The sequence below is a fragment of the Lactuca virosa genome, chromosome 2 (genome assembly GCF_052849685.1).
Source record: "Lactuca virosa cultivar CGN04683 chromosome 2, Lactuca_virosa_CGN04683_v6, whole genome shotgun sequence".
Classification (NCBI taxonomy): Eukaryota; Viridiplantae; Streptophyta; class Magnoliopsida; order Asterales; family Asteraceae; genus Lactuca; species Lactuca virosa.
Window position 1 is genome coordinate 222,957,029 of NC_136427.1, and position 27,394 is coordinate 222,984,422.

The 27,394-nt window shown below is 39.0% G+C and overlaps 2 protein-coding genes across 2 annotated transcripts; one reads left to right on the forward strand and one right to left on the reverse strand.

The window, feature by feature from the left end:
• The first annotated feature begins 1,572 nt into the window (after positions 1 to 1,572).
• On the forward strand, positions 1,573 to 5,739 carry LOC145158241 (calcium-transporting ATPase 2, plasma membrane-type-like). The gene is made up of 7 exons (XM_079077164.1): positions 1,573 to 2,046; positions 2,379 to 2,433; positions 2,530 to 4,460; positions 4,537 to 4,695; positions 4,832 to 5,003; positions 5,101 to 5,399; positions 5,485 to 5,739. The coding sequence occupies exons 1-7, from the start codon at positions 1,870 to 1,872 to the stop codon at positions 5,737 to 5,739; spliced, it is 3,048 nt and encodes a 1,015-aa protein (XP_078933290.1). The 5' UTR covers positions 1,573 to 1,869.
• Positions 5,740 to 5,941: 202 nt separating this feature from the next.
• On the reverse strand, positions 5,942 to 7,866 carry CYCD5;1 (cyclin d5;1). Its single transcript, XM_079076066.1, has 5 exons — positions 7,457 to 7,866; positions 7,286 to 7,372; positions 6,823 to 7,117; positions 6,614 to 6,747; positions 5,942 to 6,526 (listed from the first exon to the last, which is right to left on the reverse strand). Exons 1-5 carry the CDS (start codon positions 7,694 to 7,696, stop codon positions 6,350 to 6,352), a joined length of 933 nt encoding a protein of 310 aa, XP_078932192.1. The 5' UTR covers positions 7,697 to 7,866; the 3' UTR covers positions 5,942 to 6,349.
• Between the last annotated feature and the right edge of the window lie 19,528 nt (positions 7,867 to 27,394).

The following is a 27,394-nucleotide window of genomic DNA, read 5'->3' on the forward strand; positions in this document are numbered from 1 at the left end:
AATAGCTAGAAGCTTCCAAACGCTTCCAAAAGCTTCGTGCCAAACATGCCCATAATCTAAAAGACCAAATTTGATGGTTTTTAAAACAATCAATGTCAATAGTTTATCAAAACAATAACTAAACGTCTAGAGTGCTACATCAATGACCAAAACTGTAACTGCTTAAAAAAAATTAGAAGCTAAAACAATTTTTTCAAATTTCACGGCAAACTAACTAAAATCATCAAAAGGGATAATGACCTGAGAGGGTAACATAATTTAGCTTTTGGTCAAATTTTTGTCACTAAATTATTTTTCATGTTTTATTAACCCTTAAACTTGTTGAAACGTGTACATTATACCAATATGACTTGTAATAGTGGTTTTTGCCGGTTTCCAACATTGTTTCTGGCCTAACATGAGTTTTTCGGTCATCTTCTCCGGTCAAATTTGGTTTTCCGGCGTTGTTTCTGACGATATCTATGGCATACAACCCCTCTCCATCATCGACTACACCATCTCCCTTCTTCGATCGGTATGCTTTTTTCCGATTTCTACAAGGATTGATTTGACGAAGTTGTTCTGGTGGGAGCTTTAAACAGTCGCCAAGATCCGACGGGAGCTCATCGTGAGGTTTATGCAGTTTCTGATCTCGTCTGGGATTTCTCCGGCGAGGTCATTATTTCCTTCTTCTTCTCTCAAAATCGATTGCGGTCGCCAAACTCTAACTAGGGCACGTAACTTTGATCCAAATGTTTGTAAGAAACAATGCAATCGACGCCATGAGAGAGCACATTAGGAATGTCGTTAAAGAATCAGGGTTAATCGAAAACATTCTCCAACAAAAGATTGATATCGCTGTTGGATCCTCTGGTTCCATTCGGATGATAGAGAAGGCAATATTTCTTGGTTATAGTAATGATCTGGTGAATGAGATTGGTTTGCTCGAAGGTTATAGGAGGGATTGGAATTTACCACGGAAGAACTTAGGGTTCTTGTCGACAAGTTGTGTGAAGAAGAAAGTGAAGTTGAAGGAGGAAAGGTGTACAATTAGAAAGGGTTTTTCAAGCCAAGATTAACATTTATTGTAGCTGCTGTAATTTTGTTGGAAGAGATATTTGGGTCGCTTGGGATTAAAGAGATGGAAGTTTATGGTTATGCATTATGATGTGTTATTATTGAGAAAATAGCAGCGTTCTTTCATGGATTTGATTTGAATGCAAATCCAAGGTTTTACAACGTCGGATAATCGAGTTTAACCGGAGAATATGACTGGAAAACTCATGTTTGGTCGGAAACAACGTCGGAAACCGGTAAAAGCCATTATTACCGGTATAATGTACATGTTTCAACAAGTTTAAGGGTTAATAAAGCACGAGATATAATTTAGTGACAAAATGTAACCATAAAGTATGTTTAATTGTCAAGTAATTATCCATCGTAAAAAAAACAAAAAGTCCAATCCAAAAGTCGTCGGGCCGAACCCAAAAAATCATCAAACCAAATGAACCAAATATACAAATTTCTCAATTTATTGTTATTATATATATATAGAAGAAAGAACCCGGTCTTTGCGTTTCCAAGACAATCGGATCATTTGCCACCCATCCACACTCTGTTTTTCCCACCTGAAACAGAGACATCCCAACTTTTTTCGAATTCCGGGTAACCGTCGCAGGAATTTCTTCAACGCTTCGATTTGAAGCACATCATCTTCGTTCGTCATTTCCTTTTCAATTTCTCAAGCTTTCTCTATGTATACCCCATGTTTGCGGAGGAAGAAAGAACCATTCTTCATTTTCCGATTTGATGGTTTACATCGGTTGAACAATCGCGGGATTTTCAGTGACTGGTAGGTTGATCGTGTGGAATTCGAAGAAAGGAACGGCAATGGAGAGTTATCTGAATGAGAATTTTGGGAGAGTGAAACCTAAACATTCGTCGGATGAGTCGTTAAGGGACTGGAGGACGCTGTGTGGCGTTGTTAAGAACCCTAAACGACGGTTTCGTTTCACTGCCAACCTCGCCAAGCGCAATGAAGTTGCTGCTATACGACGTACCAATCAAGTCAGCCCTCTCGATTTTCTATTTTCGACACTTTTCCCCAAACTTGCAGTGATTTATACGGATGAACAGATATCTGATGCAACTATTGGTTGTTTAATTCTGCACAAAACGAAACTGCATATGCATATGAACATTATAACTTCCGCTGTAGATTATTAAGAGAATTGTTTATGTATCTGCGATTAAAAATTTAACTACTTGTGCACTAAACTAGTGATTTGCTAACGCATATGCATTTTGATTTGATTTACAATTACTCTAGTGATTATGAATTTAGACAGGCTTATCATCTCTTGACTTACCAATCATACCTTGATTGATAAAATTTACAGGAGAAGTTGAAGGTAGCAGTTTTGGTGTCTAAGGCTGCAGTTCACTTTTTACAGGGTGAGTTCTTAGTACTGATTTATATTATACGTAGTGTCTGAAGTTATTTCTTCTTATTGACGCCATTTTCGTGATCTTATCATCTTATAATTACAGGAATGCAACCAAGCAACTACACACTACCCGAGGAAGTTAAATCCGCTGGTTTTGAAATTTGTGCTGATGAAGTAGCTTCCATTGTAGAAGGCCACGATTCCAAAAAGCTCAAACATCACGGTGGTGTAGATGGCATTGCAAAGAAGCTCAACACATCAACAACATCTGGCATTTCAACTGATAAACAAACCCTAATCTCCAGACAAGAACATTTTGGGATCAACAAATTCACTGAGACTCTACATCGAAGCTTTTGGGTGTTTGTATGGGAAGCTCTTCAAGATATGACACTAATGGTCCTTGGTGTTTGTGCATTTGTCTCTTTAATCGTTGGAATAGCAACAGAAGGGTGGCCAAGAGGAGCTCATGATGGGCTTGGAATTGTCGCAAGTATTTTATTGGTGGTTTTTGTGACAGCTACAAGTGATTATCGTCAATCTTTACAGTTCAAAGACTTGGATAAAGAAAAGAAAAAGATATCAATTCAAGTTACAAGAAACGGATACAGACAAAAGTTATCAATCTATGAGCTACTCGTGGGTGATATCGTGCACCTCGCTATAGGCGATCAAGTCCCTGCAGATGGACTTTTCCTTTCTGGATTTTCAGTCTCCATTGATGAATCAAGCTTAACAGGTGAAAGTGAGCCAATAATGGTAACCACCGAAAACCCTTATTTACTATCTGGAACAAAAGTCCAAGATGGATCATGCAAAATGTTAGTCACAACAGTAGGAATGAGAACACAATGGGGTAAACTAATGGCAACTTTAAGCGAAGGTGGAGATGATGAAACCCCATTACAAGTCAAACTCAATGGAGTTGCAACAATCATTGGAAAAATCGGTCTTTTTTTTGCTATAATCACTTTCACAGTTCTTGTTCAAAAGCTAATAACTCACAAAATCAACCAAAAAACTCACTGGAAATGGTCTGGTGATGACGCTTTAGAACTACTCGAATATTTCGCAATTGCTGTCACCATTGTTGTTGTTGCAGTTCCCGAAGGTTTACCTTTAGCAGTGACTTTAAGTCTCGCATTTGCCATGAAAAAAATGATGAATGACAAAGCACTCGTTCGCCACCTGGCAGCATGCGAAACCATGGGGTCCGCAACAAGTATATGCAGCGATAAAACCGGGACACTCACTACAAACCACATGACAGTAGTGAAAGCTTGCATTTGTACAAAAGTCTTGGATTTGACCAAAAAAGTCAACGACATTCCCGATAGCGCATTGAAGCTTCTCCTACAATCGATATTCACCAACACCGGGGGCGAAGTCGTAATTAACCAACGTGGGAATCGCGAGATTTTAGGAACACCAACGGAGACAGCGATACTTGAATTCGGGTTGTTGTTAGGTGGGGATTTTAAATCCGAGAGAGAAGGTTCTAAAGTTGTTAGAGTTGAGCCGTTTAATTCTACAAAAAAACGAATGGGGGTGGTGTTGAAGCTTCCGGAAGGAATCGTGCGAGCTCATTGTAAAGGTGCTTCGGAGATAATATTGGCTGCGTGTGAGAATATGATTAATGGAAATGGCGAAGTTGTCCCTCTTGATGAGGGATCGGTTAATAATCTCAAGGGTATAATTGACAAATTTGCGGGTGAAGCTCTTCGAACGTTGTGTCTGGCTTATGTAGACCTTAATTCCGATGTTTCTCCGGAAACGGCTATTCCGGCTTCTGGGTACACGTGTATTGGAATTGTGGGGATAAAAGATCCTGTCCGTCCAGGTGTCAAAGAGTCAGTGGCTCTTTGTCGGGCTGCAGGGATTACTGTGCGTATGGTTACGGGAGATAATATTACTACCGCGAAGGCGATCGCTAAAGAATGTGGAATCCTTACTGATGATGGGATTGCAATCGAAGGTCCGGATTTTCGTGAAAAAAGTCTGGATGAATTGTACTATTTAATTCCCAAAATTCAGGTACATTTTCTTTTTCATATTTTGTAATAATTAATAAAATTATTTGAAATTGAACTTACTATTTTTCTTCATTCAGGTAATGGCCAGATCTTCTCCTCTCGATAAGCATACACTCGTGAGGCACTTGAGAACGACATTCGGTGAGGTTGTGGCGGTTACTGGTGACGGTACAAATGACGCTCCTGCCCTTCATGAAGCTGATATTGGGCTTGCAATGGGCATTGCTGGTACCGAGGTGAGCAAGACTGTATTTGTTACATAAGACAGCATTGTCACATTGTGACACAAAGTTACAATTTTTCTTCTTGACATCGGTATTTGTACTGGTTATAATCCAATTTTATTTAGAGGAATATTTTTCTTGATTTCAGGTAGCAAAAGAGAGTGCGGATGTTATTATTCTTGACGATAATTTCTCGACAATTGTGACGGTTGCGAAATGGGGAAGATCAGTCTACATTAACATTCAAAAATTTGTACAATTTCAGCTTACGGTCAACGTAGTGGCTTTGGTAGTCAACTTCACTTCCGCTTGTTTGACTGGTACTTACGAATACAATACAACTCATCTACCAATTTTATAACTCACCACCACGTGTCATGTCCTTACTGGTTCTTTATTTTTTTTCTTTTACTATAGGAAGTGCTCCCCTTACAGCTGTCCAGCTGTTATGGGTGAACATGATAATGGACACACTAGGAGCCCTAGCCCTAGCAACCGAACCCCCGAATGATGAATTAATGAAACGACAACCAGTTGGAAGAACAGGAAGTTTTATAAGCATTGTTATGTGGCGGAATATTTTAGGCCAATCTATTTATCAATTCACAGTCATATGGCTACTTCAATCAAAAGGAAAATCATTTTTTGGTCTTTATGGAGATGATTCCGATTTAATCCTCAACACCCTAATTTTTAACGCCTTCGTCTTTTGTCAGGTATATAATTAATTAGTTTTATATCACAACTCTTCTTTTTATATTTGGTTAATGCTAACATACTTATATATTATTAATTGTGCAGCTTTTTAATGAAATAAACTCTAGAGAAATGGGGAAAGAAGACGTCACAGATGGCATATGGGACAACAATGTGTTCGTAAGCGTGATATCAGCAACTTTTATTTTTCAGGTGATAATAGTCGAGTATTTGGGCACATTTGCAAATACTTCACCATTAACAATCATCCAATGGTTTTTTAGCATTTTTATCGGGTTTTTAAGCATGCCGATTGCTGTCTACTTGAAAAGAATTCCATATTTGTTAAAAACTAATTAGATTTAGATTTTTTTTTTATTAGTTTTAGGAATTAGGTTTGTAGACTTTATAGTTGTACAATTATTTATATCGTGTTTAGTGTTGTTTTCATTTTTTTCGTTTCTGACATTCAATAGTTAGGACCCACACAAACTCAAAAACACCCAGTTTCAGCTTTCACTGTTGTATTATTTGATAAATTTTGTCCACTCAACAAATCATATCAAATCAAATAATGACTCCATTCCAATTTCCACATTCCCAAAACCTCTTCAGTCTTTTGACATATACACAGAAACAGTACAATCTTTAGTCTTTATCCAGACTTAAAGCTTAAAAAGGCTAATGAAATGAAAAGACAATTGAACTCAAGAAGAAAAATTAAATAAAGTAAAGAAAAAACTTCCCATTGAAGACCCATCTTTGGGCCCTTCTCACTGTATGTTAAGCTTTACATACCACCCACTTTCACTACTTGCAACTTTCCATATTCAAACTCCCTCTCAAAATAACTCAAAGATCAAAACCATATGTTGGTAGATTATTGTGTTCCAAAATGATCACCCATCAAATGTTCAAATCCAATCAATTGAATCCATTTCTTGTCAAAAACAAAGTGTTGCAGTTACTACTATCTCCTAATAATCTTCTGCAATGGACAATTTTGTTCAAATCTAAGCTTCCTCTTAATGGTGGAAGAAGGGCTCCAATGAGTTCTTAATGAACTAAACGAATTCATCAAGCATGGAGTGTTATTCTTTTTAGTCTTGATATCCTTCAAAAGATTGTAACACAAGTATATATGTTCCTAAAAATGAACAAAATGTTAGATTAATAAGATAATGAATGTTTCTTTTTTACTTAATGCAGAAAGAACGACTTAATCCGGTCTTACTTTTTCTAGAGAGTAAAGGGATGACACTACACCAATCTTCAACTCCATTGTGTTTCTTGTTAATTGATCATCACAAGCTAATAACACTGAGGCTATGGCAACAACAGATGGCCTATAATCCATTGAATTAAACTCTGTAAAAACAAACAATTTTAGTTTTTAATACACAAAGAATCCCAAAATGAATCAAGCTATTGAGGCATTAATACCTTTGGAGAAATCAAGAATGAGTTCAATGGATTTGGACACTAGAAACTCATCACAGTCACATTCATCTTGAACTTTGGAGAAGAAATGGTGAAGATAAGCAAATGGGGTAATGCAGGACATTTTCCATTCTAATGTTGTCAAAATCATTAATTCCATTCTTTGAATCACACTGCTTTCGAATTTGTACCCTTGTGCTTTGTAGCGGGACAATGATGGCGCAACTTGTTCCTCCATTTTAGCAGCTAAAGATAAGCATGCAATACAAAGCAACTGGATAGCCCATTCTTTCCCAATCTATTAATTCATAATCACTTAATCAGCACTAATCGCAACAATTACAGAAATAATTTCAACTTTTAACCTTTTTGGAACAATATAACGTTGCTGTAAACAGTAAACAGAAATGGAGATGATTATCGTTTTGGGGGAAAAATGGTGTTTTAATGAAGCAAGTATACTTACATCGATAAATCGCCTTGAAATGAATCGATCGAAGTATGTCAAAGAGAGATAAGCTGTACGAAATTGAAAACCTAAAATTTCTCTAGTCTGCAACAAATTAGAAAACTCGATAAACACCAGAACGAAAAGAGTGAAACAAGGAGAATCATTAAGGAACAGAGAGCTTCGTACACTGAAAATCCAGTTAATGGCGTCTAATCGAGCACATTTGAACCAGTTTCTACTCTTATCATCATCGGAAACGCAAACGCAACCATAATCATTTGATTTGGATTCTGTTTCGATCAGAGATCGTATATACCGATCGTCTTCCGATTTAGGTAAGGAAGCATCGAGCTTGATTTCGTTTAAAGACGATTCATCTTCTTCACACAAGAGACTTGGCAGAGAAAATGTAGTGTCGGGATCCATTTCTAAGGAAATCTAGTGAAGGAGAAGCAAAATCAAGGAAGAGTTATTGATTAATTTGTTGGATGGAGGAAATCTAGAGGGAGAAGAGGCGCGAAATTGGGGAGCTGGTGAGTAGCTGCGATTTTGGTGCCGCCAAATTTTGGACATGAGATATATAGAAGAGCAGTGGACTCGTGGGAAGTTTCATTAGCATTAGCGGTTTTTAATGTTTTTTTTTTTAATGTGGTAAGCATTTCTATATTTTGAGTTATATAAAAAAAATGAGTGAGTGGGAGGGTTAAATGTTTGGATGTTTATTTTTTCCTTCAATTATTTTTTCGATTATCAAAAGATATCAATACTTCCTCGAATATCGACCGTGAATTAGCAAGTTGTCTATTTTACATGACACTTATAAATTACTTTGCGGTTTTTGTTGTGTCACGCAGCAAACGTGCATCAGTTTTTAAGTTAAAAGTCTTCTGAAAAACAAACAGTTGCGAAAAGCTATGTAACAACCCAAATTATTACAGAAAATTTAACTTTTAATTTCATAAATATCAACCATAATGTGTCCAAAAATCCCATTACATAGCCATAGTGTTTTAAAATTTAGAGTTGGAAACTAAATGTGAAAACACGGTAGAATGCACGTCGCGTCATCAAGCCGGACCCTTGCCCTTATCGCTAGAAGTACCTGAAACATTCAATAGAACTGTAAGTACAAGCTTAGTGAGTTTCCCAAAACACATCAATCATATAATCACATAATACCATGCACACATATATACATATAAGTTTGCCATGGACTCCCTCCATGGTCTTCATTGGAATGTCATGGGCTACCCCCATGGTCTTATATCCCCGAGCCATGGGCTCCTCCCATGTTCTTCACATAAATCCACATACATATCAAAAAGCCACAATCACATACTTCATCATTAATCATCTCATACATATCAATTAATGGGTCGGCATTGGTGCTTTCGACCCATGAGTGTGAAGAGAAGACTCACCTCAATCTGTTGAACACAAAAATTGCTCGCCCAACAGTCTGAAACCACACACTGAACAATAATACAATTAACCCTAAATTAAGATTATACACAAACTGATCAATGAGTCTAAACACTTAAGCCTAAGTCCTTCCATAATGGTCCAAAAGTCTCCCCTTTGCTAATGGGCCTAAGACCCATGATAAAGACCATTAATGGGCTGTATGGCCCAATAAGGCCCAACCAAAACAACTATGGTCCAAAACAGAATATCAGCCCAAAACTCTAAGTGGGACCAGACCCAAAACTGAATAAGTCCTAAACCCAACTGAGTGTGTACGCCCTGCGTACCACTCTAGTACGCTTAGCGTACTGAGCCCTTTTGGTTGTACGTGCAGCGTACACAAAATTACGTCCAACGTATAACCAGATTAAGCACCACGACCATTAAGTACTTAATACTTGGAATTTCAACGTCCAATTTCAAATCTGAACTTATTAAGATACCCTAAGGCATAAAGTTGGCAACTTTATGCCCTTGCATGCCATAAGGGACTCCAAAACTTTATTATTCACATTAAGAATTCACATAAGACCTCAAGCTCATGCATGGAAACTAGACAACCCTCAAGATGGCACCTTTATGCATCTAATATGCTCAAAAAGCTTAGATCTATCCATCTTATTATCTGGAGTTGCTCAACTCGCGAGAGAAAGTCCAAGAACCAAAAAGGGACTCCATGGCAAGCCCCAAGCTTAAACTAACCAAATAGATGACAAGGTTATGACTTTATACCTACAGAAGTTCCTCAGGATGAACTTGATGCAGGATCTAGAAGCTCAATGCCACCCAAGACTTGATCACCACCTTCTCCTTCTTGAATGCTCTCTAAAATGGCCACCAACACACTTTCTAAGCTCCAAAATCACACTCATGAGGAAATCTGAGGTTAAGGGACGAAATGAGGCTATGGAGGCTGGTTAGGGTTTGGTCCAAATGACTTAAGGACGTTTATATAGGTCTCAATCCCGAATATTAGGGTTTTGTCCATCTGCCACGTACGCCTCGCGTACATGGTGCACCTTCGCGATCATTCCACCTCGGTACGCTAAGCGTACCCATAATTACGCCCAACGTACGAAAGGAACCAATATTGCAAAGAAAATCATTTCAAGGTCTTAAAGGGTAATTTCATGGATTGGAGTGTTACAACTCTCCCCCACTTGAACTAGACTTCGTCCTCGAAGTCCACAGTCGCAAACAGATCCGGGTAATGCTCTCTCATCTCGTCCTTTGGCTCCCACGTCTATTCGAAGCCTTTATGGTGCTGCCATTGCACCTTTACTAACTTCACTTCTTTATTCCAAAGAGCTTTGGTTTTTCTATCCAAAACTACAATGGGCTTCTCCACATAATTCAGGCTCCCATCCACCTGAATATCATCCAAAGAGATAACAACGGCCTCATCAGTAACACACTTCCGGAGCTGAGACACGTGGAAGGTGTTATGGATCTGGCTGAGCTCATCCAGTAGATCCAACCGATAAGCAACCCTACCAACTCGGGCAGAAATCATGAATGGTCAAATGTATCGGGGCCCCAACTTGCCCCTATTACGAAATCGAATAACACCCTTCCAAGGTGATACCTTTAGCAGCACAAAGTCACCCACTTGGAACTCAAGATCTGATCGACACCGGTCATCATATCTCTTCTGACGACTCTGCACAACCCTCAACCTATCACACACTTGCTGAATCAACTCAGTGGTCTTAAGTACCACCTCGGTGCTTCCCATGACTCGATGCCCAAGCTCACCCCAGCAAACTAGATTCCTACACTTCTGACCATACAACATCTCAAACGGGGGTCGGTATACTAGCATGGTAACTATTGTTGTATGAGAACTCTGTTAGTGGAAGGTAAGCATCCCAACTCCCTTCAAAGTCTAATACACATGCCCGAAGCATGTCCTCGAGCGTCTGAATTGTCCGCTCACTCTGGTCATCAGTCTGGGGGTGGTAAGCAGTGCTAAAATGCAATTAAGTTCCCAACTCCTCGTGAAACTTCCTCCAGAATCTGGAGGTGAAACGAACATCACGGTCCGATACCACAGATACCGGAACCCCGTGCCTGACCACCACCTCCCGCACATAAATGTATGCTAATTTCTCGGCGGAGATACTCTCGGAAATCGGAATAAAATGGGCACTCTTTGTCAACCTGTCCATAATAACCCAAATGGAATCCACACCCCGCGCCGTCTTAGGTAACTTCGTGATAAAATCCATGGTGATCTCTTCCCATTTCCACATGGGGATAGGTAGCGGTTGCATCTTGCCGTGAGGCCTCTGATGTTCAACTTTGACCTTCCTGCAGGTCAAACACCGCTCGACAAACCACGCAGTCTCCTGCTTCATGCAGGGCCACCAATAGCTCAATCTCAGGTCCCGATACATCTTTGTGGCCCCCGGATGAATAGAAAATTTGGACTTGTGTGCCTCCTCCAAGATTCTTTGCCTCACACCCCCAGTTGCTGGAACCGAAACTCTGCCACACTAAGTCAATAACCCCCGACTATCTCGAACAAACAACGGAATTTGCCCCTGAATCCACTCGATCTTCCAGTTCTCCCTTTTTAAACCATCCACATGTGCTTCCTTAATCATATCCAATAAAGGTGAAATCACTGTCATCCTCAAACAAACATCTCGAATCGGGGCACTTGCCGTCTTACGAATCAAAGCATCGTCCACCACATTGGCCTTCTCGGGATGGTACACAATCTCAGAGTCATAATCTTTCACCACATCTAACCACCTCTTCTGACGCATATTTAAATTATGTTGATCCATCAAATACTTCAAACTCTTGTGATCAGTGAATATGGTGCATCGTACCCCATATAGATAATGCCTCCAAATCTTGAGGGAAAAAATCACTGCCCCCAATTCCAAATCATGAGTGGGGTAATTCACCTCATGAGGCTTCAGCTGCCTCGAGGCATAAGCAATCACATGCCCCCTATGCATCAGAACAGCTCCTAATCCCGAAATAGAAGCGTCGCAATACACTACAAAATCATCAAATCCTTCGGGTAGTGCTAGAATCGGGGCCTCGCATAATTTTTGTCTCAAGGTCTCGAAAGCCGACTGCTGATCTGGACCCCACCGAAAGGTCACACTCTTCTTGGTCAAACGGGTCAAGGGTACAACAATTTTGGAGAAATCCTGAATGAATCTCCGATAATACCCCACTAATCCCAAGAAACTCCTGATCTCAGATGCGTTCTTCGGAATCTCCTAACACATTACCGCCTCAATCTTGGCGGGACCTACCAAAATACCCTCTTGGTTGATGATATGCCCTAGAAACTGCAGCTCACGCAACCAAAAATCGCATTTGGAGAATTTGGGATAAAGCCTCTTCCACCTCAAGGTCTCCAACACCTCTCTCAAATGTTGCTCGTGCTACTCCTTGGTCATAGAATAGACCAGAATATCATCAATGAAGACAATCACAGACCGATCAAGCATCGGTCTGCAAACCCGGTTCATGAGATCCATGAACACTGCTCGAGCATCGGTGAGTCCAAATGGAATCACCACAAACTCGTAATGACCATAACGAGTTCTGAATGCCGTCTTCGGTATATCTTCATCCATGATCCTCATCTGATGATACCCTGACCGAAGATCAATCTTGGAAAACCAAGATGCACCCTGAAGCTGATCGAACAAATCATCAATCCTTGGAAGCGGATAACGGTTCTTCATCGTTAGCTTATTCAGCTCCCGATAATCAATACATATCCTGTGTGACCCATCCTTCCTTTTCACGAACAGGATCGGTGCTCCCCATGGGGAACTACTCGGATGAATGAACCCCAGGTCTAGCAGCTCCTAAAGCTGCATAGACAACTCCTGCATCTCAGGTGGAGCTAACGATACGACGCCTTGGCTATCAGATCCGCACCAGGCACTAAATCGATTCAGAACTCCACTTGCCTCTCGGGAGGCACCCCAGGCAACTCCTTTCGGAAAACATCAGGAAAATCTCGCACAATCGGTACCCTGCTCAAATCTAGCGTGACCTCCACCCTCGTATCTGAAACATAAGCCAAAAACCCAGAACAACCCTGCTGAAGAAGTCTCCTAGCCCTCGCAGCCGAACAGAGAGTTGGCCCATGCAAGGATCGCTCTCCATGAATAACCAGTTCTCCCCCACTTGGGGTAAGAACCCTCACCAACTGATGCTTGCAATCTATCATGGCCCCATTGGTCCCTAACCAATCCATCCCGATGATCACCTTCAATCCTCACAAAGGAATCAGAACCAAGTCGATAGGAAACCTCTCCCCGAACATATTCAGAACACTCCTCCGAAATAATCTTGCAGCGCTCACGGTGCGGTCATCCGCAATCTCCACCTCAAGTGTGGAATCCAATGTCCCCGAAGCATCTCGAAACTTCTTACTGAGCGCAATAGATACAAACGATCAGGTAACCCTCGAACAAAAAAGAATCTGATCTGACAAACCATTGACCAAAAAGGTCCTTATATATAATCATAACAGCATAAGCATGACAACAAAATAAAACAAGACAAAAATAGATCACATACCAGTCACGACGTCAGGCGCTGCTCGGGCCTCCTCGGCAGTGTAACGCCCGGGTTTCGGGGCTAAGCATTTTTAGACGATGTAATAGTCTAGGTCAACTATTGTAACTCTTTTTGATGTAATAAAGATGAAATATTTGAGTATTATGTGAATTATGTGAATTTATATGCTTATTATTTATTTATAAATGTATAATAAATAAGGAATAAAAATAAGCGTCAAAATTAAAGTGTGAGATAAACCCGATATCTTTATATAAAGTTATAGTGGTCGAAACAAGGATTTCGGAGATATAGAGAACGCCGAAATCCGAGTTATAACGAAGAAGTTATGACATGTCGAAGTTTCACGACAAAACCGGCACGACGCTGTGTGACGTAAATAGTGAATTTACGATATATGACTTTTTGGCCTTAGTAATCTAAACCAAAGTTGTAGTATACGTTAAACCGATAGCATGCATAAAAAGAACGCCCAAATCTGACTTCGTATGAGGAAGTTATGAATTTTCTAAGATTTGGCTTAGCAGTGCACAGCCCGAAACTCGAATTTTAGATCGAGCTGTTTTTGGCCTACGCGACCTAAATGAGAATTGAAGATCTCATTAATAGGAACTCAACGGTAAAAAGACAGACGAAAACGGAGTCCGTATGTAGAAGTTATGAATTTTACGCGGACATTTAACAGTATAATCTCCTCGTACTGTTAAATTTAAGATCGGTCGAGAATTAGCCGACGGAGTCAAAATGAAAGTTGTAGATCTTATTTTTACCTACGCGTGGATATAAAAAAAGGTCAAAAACGGAGCTCGTATATGAAAGTTACGGATTTTAGAAGTCGGAAGTGTGTTGTGCGAAAATGGGTGACGTGGCACAATCTTGGCCATTGCTTTCTCCCCAAGTCTTGCCACAAGATGGTGACATGTGGCACCAAGTTTCAGCCATATTTCACCCTATAAATAGAGCCTCTCCCACCCTCATTTTCTTCACACCTTTCCCATTCTTTCTTTCTCTCACTAGTTTCTCTCTCTAACCCCCAAACCTCCCGAAAAGCCTAGGGAACCTCCCTAGCACGAGGTGAAAGCCCCGGAGTGCTCGACGGCTCCGAAAATAAGAGGTTTTCAGCTCGGGAACGCTGCTCCAAGCAAAGCCCGGTTTTTTTTTTATAAAACCCGCTGTAAGTGAGCTACGCCTACACTATTTTTAATATATCGTTTATTTAAAGTAACGTTATTAGGAACTTATAATAAGTACATGAGCTATTATTATGGGTTATATAAGTATTTTTTTACGCTTATATAATAGTAATAATAGTTAGACTATTAATTAGCCGCGGTAAATATTAGACTAAAATCTAGTGGTAATAATACTAGGTTTCGTCGAAGGAAAATAGAATCGTTAAAAGCGAAGCGCTGTCCGAGTTTGGAGTCATCACTTTAACAGGTGAGTGCATAGTTACTTTCATCTTACACATATATATGAAGTATTTTATATAAATTACGTGCTATGTGTGCATATTATCTGAATACTTGCTGTCTATGTTGGATGAATGATTTTATACACGTTTTTCATGAGTTAAACTGTATATTTATTTTATATCTACAAAAATGTTGGGGTAAAACATGGGTAGATGTAATAAGACGATGTGTGATAAAATGATGAGAGACCTCGATGTTGTTGGTGATCCAGTCATCTAGCGGAGTATAGATGACGACCACAGACTCTTCTAGACAGTCCAGTGGAACGCTAGCAGGCTCGCAACCTGTAGGTGTTTGTGAACGATGTGTTCACCGATGTACTCCATCCCCCTCATGGTTGCCTTTAGGACATTTATTGCCGAGGAACCCCCTTAGCAGTAATGTCCATCCCGATGATGATCCTTAGGCTAGGTCCCTTAAGATAGGTGTTTAGGGACGTAAAGTGAGGATAACGGGAACGGGTAATCGGGTTATTATTGATTGATGAAATTAATAAACTTATTTATTGTGGGTTGAAAACCCTATGTGCTCACCAGGCTCCCAAGCCTGACCCACTCAGTTCCATGTATTACAGGTAGTGGCGCTCGAGCATAGATGTGATGTTTTGGATGAGGGATTACGGATATAGGCCTGTAGATATGAAATAATGTAGTAAGGCTTATATTGTACTGTTTATGCTTTTGATCTGTATCGAACATGACATCCCGAGTCTTTTAATGAAATACATTTCCTTGGAAATGCTTTTGATAAATCTTTATCATATTTTGTTTTGGGACAAATTCCACAACACTTTTATTTAAAAATGTTACTCTGATTTTCAAACAAGCATAAACAAAAAATCGGTCTTTTCTGGCCGTGAAAATGGGGATGTCACAGTTGGTATCAGAGCATTAGTTTAAGCGAACTAGGAATTTGTAGGATTTCTAGACTTAAACTTAGAATGCTAAGCGATGATTGTGAGGTGTGAGCACTAGCTTATTTTAGGAATTATGCCTAAAATGCTTTTATGTGCTAAATGCTTGGTGCCTGACATGCTATTATTTGTTCGGATCTATGGTCTGTTGCCAACCGGATCTGGAAACCTTATGTGTTTAGGATTCTAAACGTACGACTACGATATTAGAACTAGCATGTAAACGTTTCGGAGTGATAAGGATGATTTAAACGACTATCCTAAATAAAGATCTAAATTCACCTTATTCGGTGTATAGATCAAGATGGCAAGGACCCGTAGCGGAAACGTGAATGCAAATGGGAACCGAGATCAACCCCCAGTGATACAGCAAATACCAGTCGTAGTAGAAGTTGCACCTGAGCCGATCACCATGGCTGGAGTACGAGCCATGATGCGGGCTATGTTAGCTGAACAAAGGGAAGAAATGAGGCAAATGATGTTGGGTTTTGAGCATTCTAACACTCCTATGGTGTACATGCAACCCTATAAACCTTGGATCTATGTTTTCTCTATTATACATGCAAATATTAACTATTCCAAGGTTTCATCCTAACTAGCATATTATGAAGCACCTATACTACAAAGTTCTAGTTAGATGACATACCTTTTGATGTAGCTTGATGTCTTCAAGCTTTAAGAGCTTAGCCCCAATAGTGTGGAAGCCTCAAATGGAATCACAAATCACCAAAACACCTTGGAAGAACTTGAGAGAATATGTATGCACACTAAAATCGGCCCACTCTTATTTTCACACACTTGTTCCAATTTTGTGAGCCAAGGACCCCTTTATATATTATGGAGGATTAGGGTTACATCCATGTAAACCCTAATACCCATGACCTTTCATTTACATAGGATCCATGGGTTAAAAGCTCCATGGACCATCCATGAAAGCTTAGCCCAACCTAAATGAACTTGGCCCATTCCATATATATAAGAGTCCATATTTAATTAGTTCTTTTTGATCACTTAATTAATTCTAAATTAATTCTTGATCAATACTAATTAAATAATATGATTCCATATTAATATACTAGAACTTATAATATATTAATATAAATCATAAATATAATATTCTCAAAAGACTATCCATATAAATTGTGCCGGTGAAGTGCAACCCAAATGGACCATGCCGGGTCGGGTCAAGTACATACCAAATATAGTTATGGACTTAGACATTAATCCAACAATCTCCCACTTGGATAAGTCTAAAACTATTATTGAGTATGACTTCAAAACCTAACTGGCAATCGTAGCTCTTAAAGCCGCTGTCGAACTCTGACCTTGTCAATGACTTGTCCATTAGATAAGGGATCATATATTCCTCCATTCTAGATATCATATGGACTGAGACATGGATTATAATCATTCTCTCTGTCCATTTGTTGTTTCCTGATTTTCGATTTATGATGACTGACTGATTGAACAAATCAAATCAGTCTTGGCTTGGCCAAGCACTCACATGTGTCATCGCTAAATCATCGAGGGGCCCACATATATCGCTTTTATCCCGAAGGTAAAAGGAATGGATAAACTTCGACTCATATGGCTTGTTCTACTACTTGTTGAATCATACACAAATGCACGTTTTATAACATCGAGTTACCAATGCGTTTTCGTGCAATCAATGTATAACCAACTCATAGTAACAACTCATATCTCTAGGTTTTAAGAATATAAGATATTATCGTCTCATGATCACTCGTGATAAAATCCATGAAGTGATTCAAATGAGCGTGGGTTGAATCCAATACTCAGAACTTATGAGCACTCATGAGTGTTGTAGCACCACTTTGTCCACCAACTTGAACCTCTACAAACCAACCCATGACAGTCTTGATTCATATCTACTTCCAACATATGACCGACTGTGGATGGTTTGAATAACTTAATCATTCAGGAAGAGCGACTTAGTTATTCTGGAAGTCAAAACATGCAAAGTGAAACACAAGAATAAATGAATCAAATATGGTATCAAACCCTATGAATATAAATAAACACTTTTATTTATCACCATACTGATTACTCATTATTCATTGTTTCGGTTTTATCAACTTTATACTTGAATTAAAAACACTAGTTGTCCCATGCTCCAAGCATGTACACTATGTTTTTCTTAAACAATAGCTTTGCCATATACCAAGTATGCACTCTATGTTTGTCTATGATCCTTACTTTGTGAAATAAACCAATTGAACATAATTTCAATGATTCTAATTTCACACTCCCAAATCCTTATCGAAAAATGTGAGAATTTCAAATTCCTATCATTTATCGAAATCTATTTAGATTTTAAACTTATATGCACTGACCCTCCTGTAATGAATATGTACAAAGTCACAAAGACTTGTCAACAGTCATTATAAGGTATTCCAATGGAGATCAACTCCATGGAAACTAAGTCTCATATTCAAAGTACATTGCTTTGGACATGCTTCTTGCATTAAGTTTTCTAATCTTACACAGATAACTTCCACCTATGGAGACAACTCCATATTCTCATTTTGACTATCACTTCTGAATAAGAGATGCCTCTTTTCAGAATATATCAATATGGTCCTTCCAAAATTAGCACTATACTTCCAACTGTCCCTGAGCAACCAATCTTTGGTAAACCTCAGATTGTCCTCGACAATTGCTTAATCATTTTAGTCATATCCAATTCTAGACCTTTTCCCTTCTTAATGCCTCTGGGCATTTGGAAAAATTTAGAAATGACAAATATTATAGCACATGCAATCGATCCTGTACCCAAAGCAAATGGTACACGATTCATGATGTCTCACATAAAGACATGATTCTAGACCAGTCTTTTGCTACAATATTTTTATTTGCCATGTTTTCAAAATTTGACTATGAAGAGGGATGTCGTAATCATAATCGTATTTTGAGAACGCAATATATAGAATTTCCTTAAGTTGAACCAATCCAACATGAAATTCATATATATATTCTTGACTAAAGATGATTAAGGTCTCAATCTAAGCCTTTAGAACTGAAATGAAGTATATCCTCTCCCTTAATTATAGCAAAACAACTTTTTCAATCCCTGCAGCCTCACGAATTGAAACTTTTGTTTTCTATAATTAACATTGTTAACTTGCAACACTAACAATAATTATCATGCTCCCACTAACATGATGATTATTAGCATAACACTTATGCTCCCACTAGCTTTGACATGTACTCAGAAATCAGCTTGACTTCTAGAAATCAATACTTTATTGAATTTCTTACCAAAGTTCAGATTTCTGATACGAGATGCTTTGATAAAACTTTATCAAAATCATACACCTTTCCTTAGATAGCATGCATGTGTGTCTAAACAATTTCAGAACTATGAAAAGGGATGTCGTAATCATAGTCTCAATTGTTTAGACCTTTTGCCATCTGCTTCAAATCTACTTGGTGGAAGTGTTTCCTCACCATCATTTTCATGAATCGGAGAGAAACCTTATGACCCTTAGATTTTATGGTGTATGTGTTCTTATCCATGTGAATCATCAAAACCATAGTCATAAGACAAGGATAATGACAAATCCAAACTCATATGGACTGAACTTATGCAATCTTAACTTCTTGCCACCTGGCAGTACAGGGCCTGCCATTGCTTCCAAGTTGTTATGCAACCAGTTGAGAACTTTCAGAACTCCTATGCAAAGCCAACTTTAACTGGAATGGGCACATAATATGTCAACACGATAGGTTATAAACCTCAAGTCGTGTGCTAGTGAAGAACCTCAGGTTTTATTCTTGATTAGTTCTTGAAATTCTTTTTAGGATCTTTAAGACTCCCACTATCCTCTTGACATATAAGACTATCTTGCCAAATATTCAAGAGATAGTGCGGATTCTTTATCAAGACAAACACTTCACACAATTGGCCTTAGTTGGTCTTTGTTTTATCCAAAACATCACAACTTACCAATTTCAAATGTACAAGAGTAGGACACTTTTACTCTTACATTTGACAAGTGTTTTAAACCTTTCTTTAAGATATGTCACTCAAGTTACAATCTTGGAGTATGACTCTAAGAATTGTTTTGGAACGAAGTATGACTCATCTTCCTGAACTAACCATTTCAACAATTCATGACTCCTCTTCTTAGTCATAAGAATGCACTAAGATGACCTTTAGAGGACTAATTGTGATATGATTTCTAAATCATTAAGATGATCACAAACATGATACTAAAGTACTCTCCCATCTTTTCAGATTTGAGAAACTTTTATCTTTCTGCCTAATTTGATTCTTCCCATTCGTTCTGCCATACATTGAGACTTTTCCAATGTTTCAGAATTATACTTAAACTTGTAAGTATAACCATATTTGCTAAACTTTAGTAAATCAAATAGTCTTAACGAGCTTTGTGGTGGACATGACCAGTGCACAAGAATGTGTACTCGATCCCTTTAGTCCTTCACTTGACTCACACATCCATGTGAACAAGTAATTAGTCTTGATTTTCCAATGCTTGAAAGTTCTCATTCATCATACTATTCAACTTGCATGATTCCAAGTTTCGGTCCAATTGAAACTTGGGTGATGAGGAACTTTCATGATTTGGTAAATTTAGACACTACCACAAATGAAAGAATCAAATCTATTTTCCAATATTGCTGTCAGTGGAATCATATAAGCAACAATTTTCCACAAATGTCATTGTAAGGATACTTCAAATAAATAAAATTAAACAATTTTCTTTTATTTTAAAACTTTGCGGAAAAACTTATCCTTACAATCCACATGGAAAATTGTTGTTATCTATTCCTTAGCAATATATCATAACTTCTTAAGCAACTGCTCAAAATTCTGATGCGATCGAAATCCACCTTCGCGATCAGAATCAGCATATACTTCCTTTAAGATTTCTCTCTATTCTTTGATTCTTAAAACATCAACATGTGACCCAGTCACATCATGTAATGAGGATCTCAGAATAGAACTTAACAGAGTTAGATAATGGGCTATACCTGATGTAGAGTCAAACTTATTGACTTTAACATCCTTAGGTAAATTTGGCAGCTTTGCAATCAACGCCCCTTCCTTTGGCAAAATAAACATATGGACCCTTTGGTAATGGGACTATCTCAGACTTAGCCTTTCTCTTTACCATTTGGTCAACCGGGTTGACTATGGCCAATCCATTTCCATTGGGAAGAGAATGCTTTTTCTGGATTTTCAGTGTCACCATTGGCACTATCCATAAAGTTTTTGGGAAGTTGATCTTCTAATCAAATTTGCTTTACTATCGTTCCAAATCATTGCTGATTCAGCAGCACCAAGCAAATAGATATGATCATTAAGGTTCATGTCATAGTCTGTTTCATAGTAGTCCCAAAGGAACTCACTATGCGACTTAGAAAGTGATTGAACATCCAACTTTCTCAAGACTTTGACACCCAACTCTCCCGGCTTGTCAATATGTGACTTCATCTCTAAGATGTGATCACACATAGACCTTGCTTGCCATTAGGGCTTGAGTGACCTTGAACTTGTGGGTTAGGGAGAATAATTGGAAGAGGTGGAGGAAGAGAAGTATGACTTCCATGAGCCAAACTCGGGAAGTCATATTCATTAGGAAAGCTTGGTTTGGGAAGATCATTGTTGTCTAAACCAGACATCAACAATGGGAGAAATTCACATAAAGTTGATTTAAGTCCTTAATATAACACCAAATATGATATATTAAGGCTAGGACCTAACAAACTATTTTATAACTTGGAAGAGGGATGCCGTAATCCAAGCTATAAAATATTTGAAGGTAGGTGAATGACGATTCTCCAATTTCCACCAAGATAAACGAAATGTATTATTAGGTTTTAATTGGTTTTGAAACTCCTAGATTCTTTTGAGATTCATTGAACTTTTCAATGGCATGTTTCAATCTCAAGTGTGCCCTTCAGGTTTTGTGACTGGGATGTCGAGGATCACAAAACAAGGTGTGAAGTAACCATGCAAATATACTTGGTACCCTTAATATTTACCCCTCAATCGATGTGCCGGTTAACCACACACGCTCCAACGATACTATGATAAACATTAAGTTACCCTTTGCCTACCTTGTTAAGTCCAGGTTAGTGTGCCGGTTAACCACACACGCTCCACTAAGAGCTTAAACAAAGTGCAAAGTGTAATTTCATGGATTAGCACCTTATTCACATTTTCCTAAGTAACTAAGATTGGGATTTTATAAGTGTTTAGTTACTTAGTATTTATCATTATACTTATAATGAAGGGAGAATTATAGTCCTTGTCCTACCTGTTCGGCTAACGACCCTCCACCAGTCAAGGAAGCGGTGGGTGAGAGTGGACACCCATTAAACTGCCATTTTATAGGCAGTAACCTTATACCCCCTTTATAGACCGGTTTCGTGAATGAGGCCTACTAATGGTAAGACGACTTGCTCTTATACATATAATATATTAAACTTTTAATCTTATAATAGTATAAGGGTGTATTTTAGACATTTAAAATACTTGGTGGTTTAATCTATTAATTAAACTATACTCTTAATTTAATTAAATTTAAACCATGTCATTATGGAATTATTAATTCTCTTTTAATTAAACACTTTAATTATCTATTAATAAAGTCCATAAGAGTTAATTGAATTATTCAATAAAAACATCATAATTCCAATTATTAAATTCAAAATTAAAACCATTTAATTAATTGTTTAAGTTATGAACCCAAGAGTTTTAGAATTCAATTCTTTTTTTTTATCATAAAAAACTTTTTCCAAATTCCAAAACTTGAGGGCAAGTTTTGTAACTCTTGAAAACTTTTGGATTCCATAACTTATGGAATTAAATACTTGTTTTATGATGAAACTTTTCATGTTCCATAACTTAAGAACAAGTTATGGAATTCTTTAAAACATTAAGACCAAGTTTTGTAACTCCATAAAAAACTTTGAATCAATTTTTTTTAAAAACCTTTTCATATCCATAACTTATGGAGGTTTTAAAAAACTCTTTAGATCAAACTTTTAAAACTAATAAAATAATCATATCATTTTATCTTTTACTAAATTTGACCTAATTCAACTCATATAGCAAATGATTCAAATTTTACAAATAATTAGTTTTTCACAAAAACAAGTAGTAATCTTAAAATTTGACAAACGTCATGTTTTTTTTCCTTTTTTTTCAACTTGAAAATAAAACATTTGCATCAATATAACAGAAAACAACCCATGGCTCTGATACCACTGTTGGGTTTTGAGCATTCTAACACTCCTATGGTGTACATGCAACCCTATAAACCTTGGATCTATGTTTTCTCTATTATACATGCAAATATTAACTATTCCAAGGTTTCATCCTAACTAGCATATTATGAAGCACCTATACTACAAAGTTCTAGTTAGATGACATACCTTTTGATGTAGCTTGATGTCTTCAAGCTTTAAGAGCTTAGCCCCAATAGTGTGGAAGCCTCAAATGGAATCACAAATCACCAAAACACCTTGGAAGAACTTGAGAGAATATGTATGCACACTAAAATCGGCCCACTCTTATTTTCACACACTTGTTCCAATTTTGTGAGCCAAGGACCCCTTTATATATTATGGAGGATTAGGGTTACATCCATGTAAACCCTAATACCCATGACCTTTCATTTACATAGGATCCATGGGTTAAAAGCTCCATGGACCATCCATGAAAGCTTAGCCCAACCTAAATGAACTTGGCCCATTCCATATATATAAGAGTCCATATTTAATTAGTTCTTTTTGATCACTTAATTAATTCTAAATTAATTCTTGATCAATACTAATTAAATAATATGATTCCATATTAATATATTAGAACTTATAATATATTAATATAAATCATAAATATACTATTCTCAAAAGACTATCCATATAAATTGTGTCGGTGAAGTGCAACCCAAATGGACCATGCCGGGTCGGGTCAAGTACATACCAAATATAGTTATGGACTTAGACATTAATCCAACAAATGATGCAAGAGAATAGGGACGAACCTACCATACATGTTGAGCCGACCGAGCCAATTCCCGAACAATCTGAGGAAGGGAACTACAGCCGCCAAGTGAGTCAAGTGGGGACTCAAGGTGAGCAAAGGGATGGCCCGGAGAGGAGAAACAACAAGGATGGGCGGATGTACAAGAATTTATTGGGTGCGAAACCACCAAGTCTCTCAGGAAGCCCAAAGCCTGTTGAGATTATGGATTGGATCTCCGAGATGGAGATGGTGTTTGAGAGCTGCGACTGCAGCGAGAAGCAGAAGACCGTCTTCGCTGTGAGACAATTGAAAACTGGAGTCTTGAGCTGGTGGAAGCTATTGGCGGATACAATGCCGCGAGGAGAAGCTCTGAAAATGTCATGGGATGAGTTCTTGGAACAAATGAAGGTGCAGTATTGTTCAGAGATAGATCTAATTGATCTGAACAATGAGTTCCAAAACTTGAAGAAGGGAAGAATGAGCATCGACGACTATGCTGCTGCATTCACAGAATAGATGAAGTTGTTTCCATACCTAGTGCCAACCGAACTCTCTGAAATTGAGAAGTTCGCAAATGGACTGCCAGCCGACTTTGGCCCGACAGTCAAGATGGCAACCACTCTGAAATCAGCTGTTCGAGCAGCTAAGAATGTGGAGACCCAACAAAAGGAAAGGGGTCTGGAGAGGGCCGAGGTTGGTGAGAAAAGGAAAGTCGATGGATCTTCAAGGTCCAACAAGAAAAGTGAATTCTCGAAGTCCGGTTTGAAGGGAGGAGGAGCCGAAGCAAAGTGGTGTGACAAGTGCAAGAAGAAGCACTCCGGAAAATGCGACGAAGAAGTCACCTGCTTTAAGTGTGGAAAGACCGGGCACTATGCCAATGAATGCACCCTCACCAAGAAAGTCTGTTATGGGTGTGGCGAGGAAGGGCACATTTCGAGGGACTGTCCGAAGAAGAAGGAGGCAGGAAGACCCAACATTCCACCGAAGCCGAAGGCAAGAGCCTTCCAGATGACGCTCGAGGCTGCAAAGGAGGCAGCAGACGTCGCTGCAGGTACCTTTCTTGTAAATGGATTGCCTGCCAATATACTGTTTGATTCCGGAGCAAACTATTCCTTTGTATCGCATAGATTTGGAGGAAAATTAGCATTGCTTGTAGAAACACTTGATAATTCCCTAATTGTGGAAGTTGCCAGTGGCAAATTCGTACCTGTTAGTAATCGTATTAAGAACATCGTCATCGACCTAAACGAAAACGAATTCCACGAGGAGTTGTTACCCATAGAATTGAACGGTTTCGACATCGTTCTGGGAATGGATTGGCTTAGCGCCAACGATGCTGAGATTCAATGCCAAAAGAAGATAGTAAGGGTAAACCCATCCGGAAAGGAGTCATTTATGGTGTACGGGGACAAACGCCGAGTAAATTCTGGAATCATCTCCTTGATGAAGGCCAGAAAATGTTTGTCCAAGGGATGTGCATCATACCTGGCATTCGTGATCGATGCAAAGAAGGAGAAAAAGGAGGTGCAGAATATACCGATCGTGTGTCATTATCCGGAGGTCTTTCCTGAAGATCTTCCCGGATTACCGCCTGATAGACAAGTGGAGTTCAGAATAGACTTGATACCAGGCACAACACCGATAGCGAAAGCACCATACCGATTAGCACCGACAGAGATGAAGGAGCTCATGACGCAACTTCAGGAGTTGTTGGACAACGGTTTTATCAGACCTAGTTCATCACCTTGGGGAGCTCCGGTGCTATTCGTGAAGAAGAAAGACGGAAGCATGAGAATGTGTACAGACTACCGAGAGCTGAACAAGGCAACAGTAAAGAACAAGTATCCATTGCCAAGGATTGATGACCTATTCGATCAGCTGCAAGGCTCGAGCTATTTCTCAAAGATCAATCTTAGGTCAGGATATCATCAGCTGAAGGTGAGAGAGCAGGATATTGAGAAGACTGCGTTCAGAACAAGATATGGACACTACGAGTTCTTGGTTATGTCGTTTGGACTAACCAATGCTCCAACATCATTCATGGATTTGATGAACAAGGTTTGTAAACCATTCCTCGATAAATCCGTGATAGTGCTCATCGACAACATTCTCATCTACTCGAAAAGCCAGGAGGAGCATGGCCAGCATCTACGAGAAGTGTTGGAAGTCTTGAAGAAGGAGAAGCTCTATGCAAAGTTCTCCAAGTGTGATTTTTGGATCCGAGAAGTCCAATTCTTGGGTCATGTGGTTAACCAAGAAGGGATAATGGTCGACCCAACAAAAATCGAAGCTATAATGAAATGGGAACGTCCAAAGAGTCCCACAGAGATTCGAAGCTTTCTTGGATTAGCTGGATATTACCGACGATTTATCCAAGGCTTTTCTTCGATAGCTGCTCCATTGACAGCTTTGACCCACAAAGGAGCTACTTATACATGGAGTGAAAAGCACGAAGAAGCGTTCGAGAAGCTAAATAAGAAGTTATGTGAAACACCGATTCTTTCTCTACCCGATGGAGTTGAAGACTTCGCGGTCTATAGTGACGCATATGGAGTTGGGTTGGGTTGCGTTCTGACCCAAAGAGAAAAGGTGATAGCATACGCATCTCGACAATTGAAGGAGCACGAAAAGAACTACCCAACTCATGATTTGGAGTTGGCAGCAGTAGTATTTGCCTTGAAAATATGGCGGCATTACCTCTATGGCACGAAGTGCAAGCTTTTCACTGATCATAAGAGTCTCCAGTATCTCTTTAATCAGAAGGAATTGAACATGAGGCAACGACGCTGGCTGGAATTACTCAAGGACTACGACTATGAGATACTTTACCACCCCGGTAAAGCAAATGTTGTTGTTGATGCTCTCAGTCGGAAAGTCAATCTTGAAAGAAAAAGGCCAAGAGCGTTGAGAATTGAAGTTGTCTCGACAATTGTGGAAAGTATCAAGAAAGCTCAAGAATAAGCTTCAGAAAAGAATGACCGAAAGGAAGAACGTTTGGGAAAGACGTTGGTATTCGGTACAAACCGTCAAGGACTGAAGGTATTCCAAGATCGGATTTGGGTACCTAAGATAGGAGGAATACGAGATCTTCTGATGGAAGAAGCTCACAAGACCATGTACTCGATTCATCCTGGTAGCACTAAAATGTATAGGGACCTAAAACCCTACTACTGGTGGCCGACGATGAAGCTCGATGTTGCGAAGTATGTGGCCGAGTGTGTAACATGTGTGAGAGTTAAGGCACAACATCAGAAACCATACGGGAATTTAGAACCTTTACCTGTACCCATGGGTAAATGGGAAGATATCACCATGGATTTTGTGACTAAACTTCCCAGGACGAAGAACGGACACGACATGATTTGGGTGGTCGTGGATCGTTTCACAAAGAGTGCACACTTCATGGCTGCCAACGAAAGGTGGTCTATGGATAAGCTCGCAAATGCTTACGTGAAGGAAATTGTAAGACTTCACGGTGTTCCTCTTACGATTGTATCGGATCGTGATAGTCGTTTCACGTCAAGGTTCTGGAGAAGTCTACAAGAGGAATTGGGTACGAAGTTGTGTTTGAGTACAGCTTACCATCCACAGACTGATGGTCAGAGCGAAAGAACGATTCAGACACTGGAAGATATGCTGAGAGCATGTACCCTCGAGTTCCAAGGGAACTGGGACGAGCACTTACCTCTGGTAGA

Excerpts from the sequence above, each read along its gene's own strand:
- LOC145158241 (XM_079077164.1), top strand. The coding sequence starts at position 1,870 with ATGGAGAGTTATCTGAATGAGAATTTTGGGAGAGTGAAACCTAAACAT. Across the intron at positions 4,461-4,536 it reads ATTTAATTCCCAAAATTCAG|GTAATGGCCAGATCTTCTCC; the intron begins GTACATTTTCTT and ends TTCTTCATTCAG. Across the intron at positions 5,004-5,100 it reads CACTTCCGCTTGTTTGACTG|GAAGTGCTCCCCTTACAGCT; the intron begins GTACTTACGAAT and ends CTTTTACTATAG.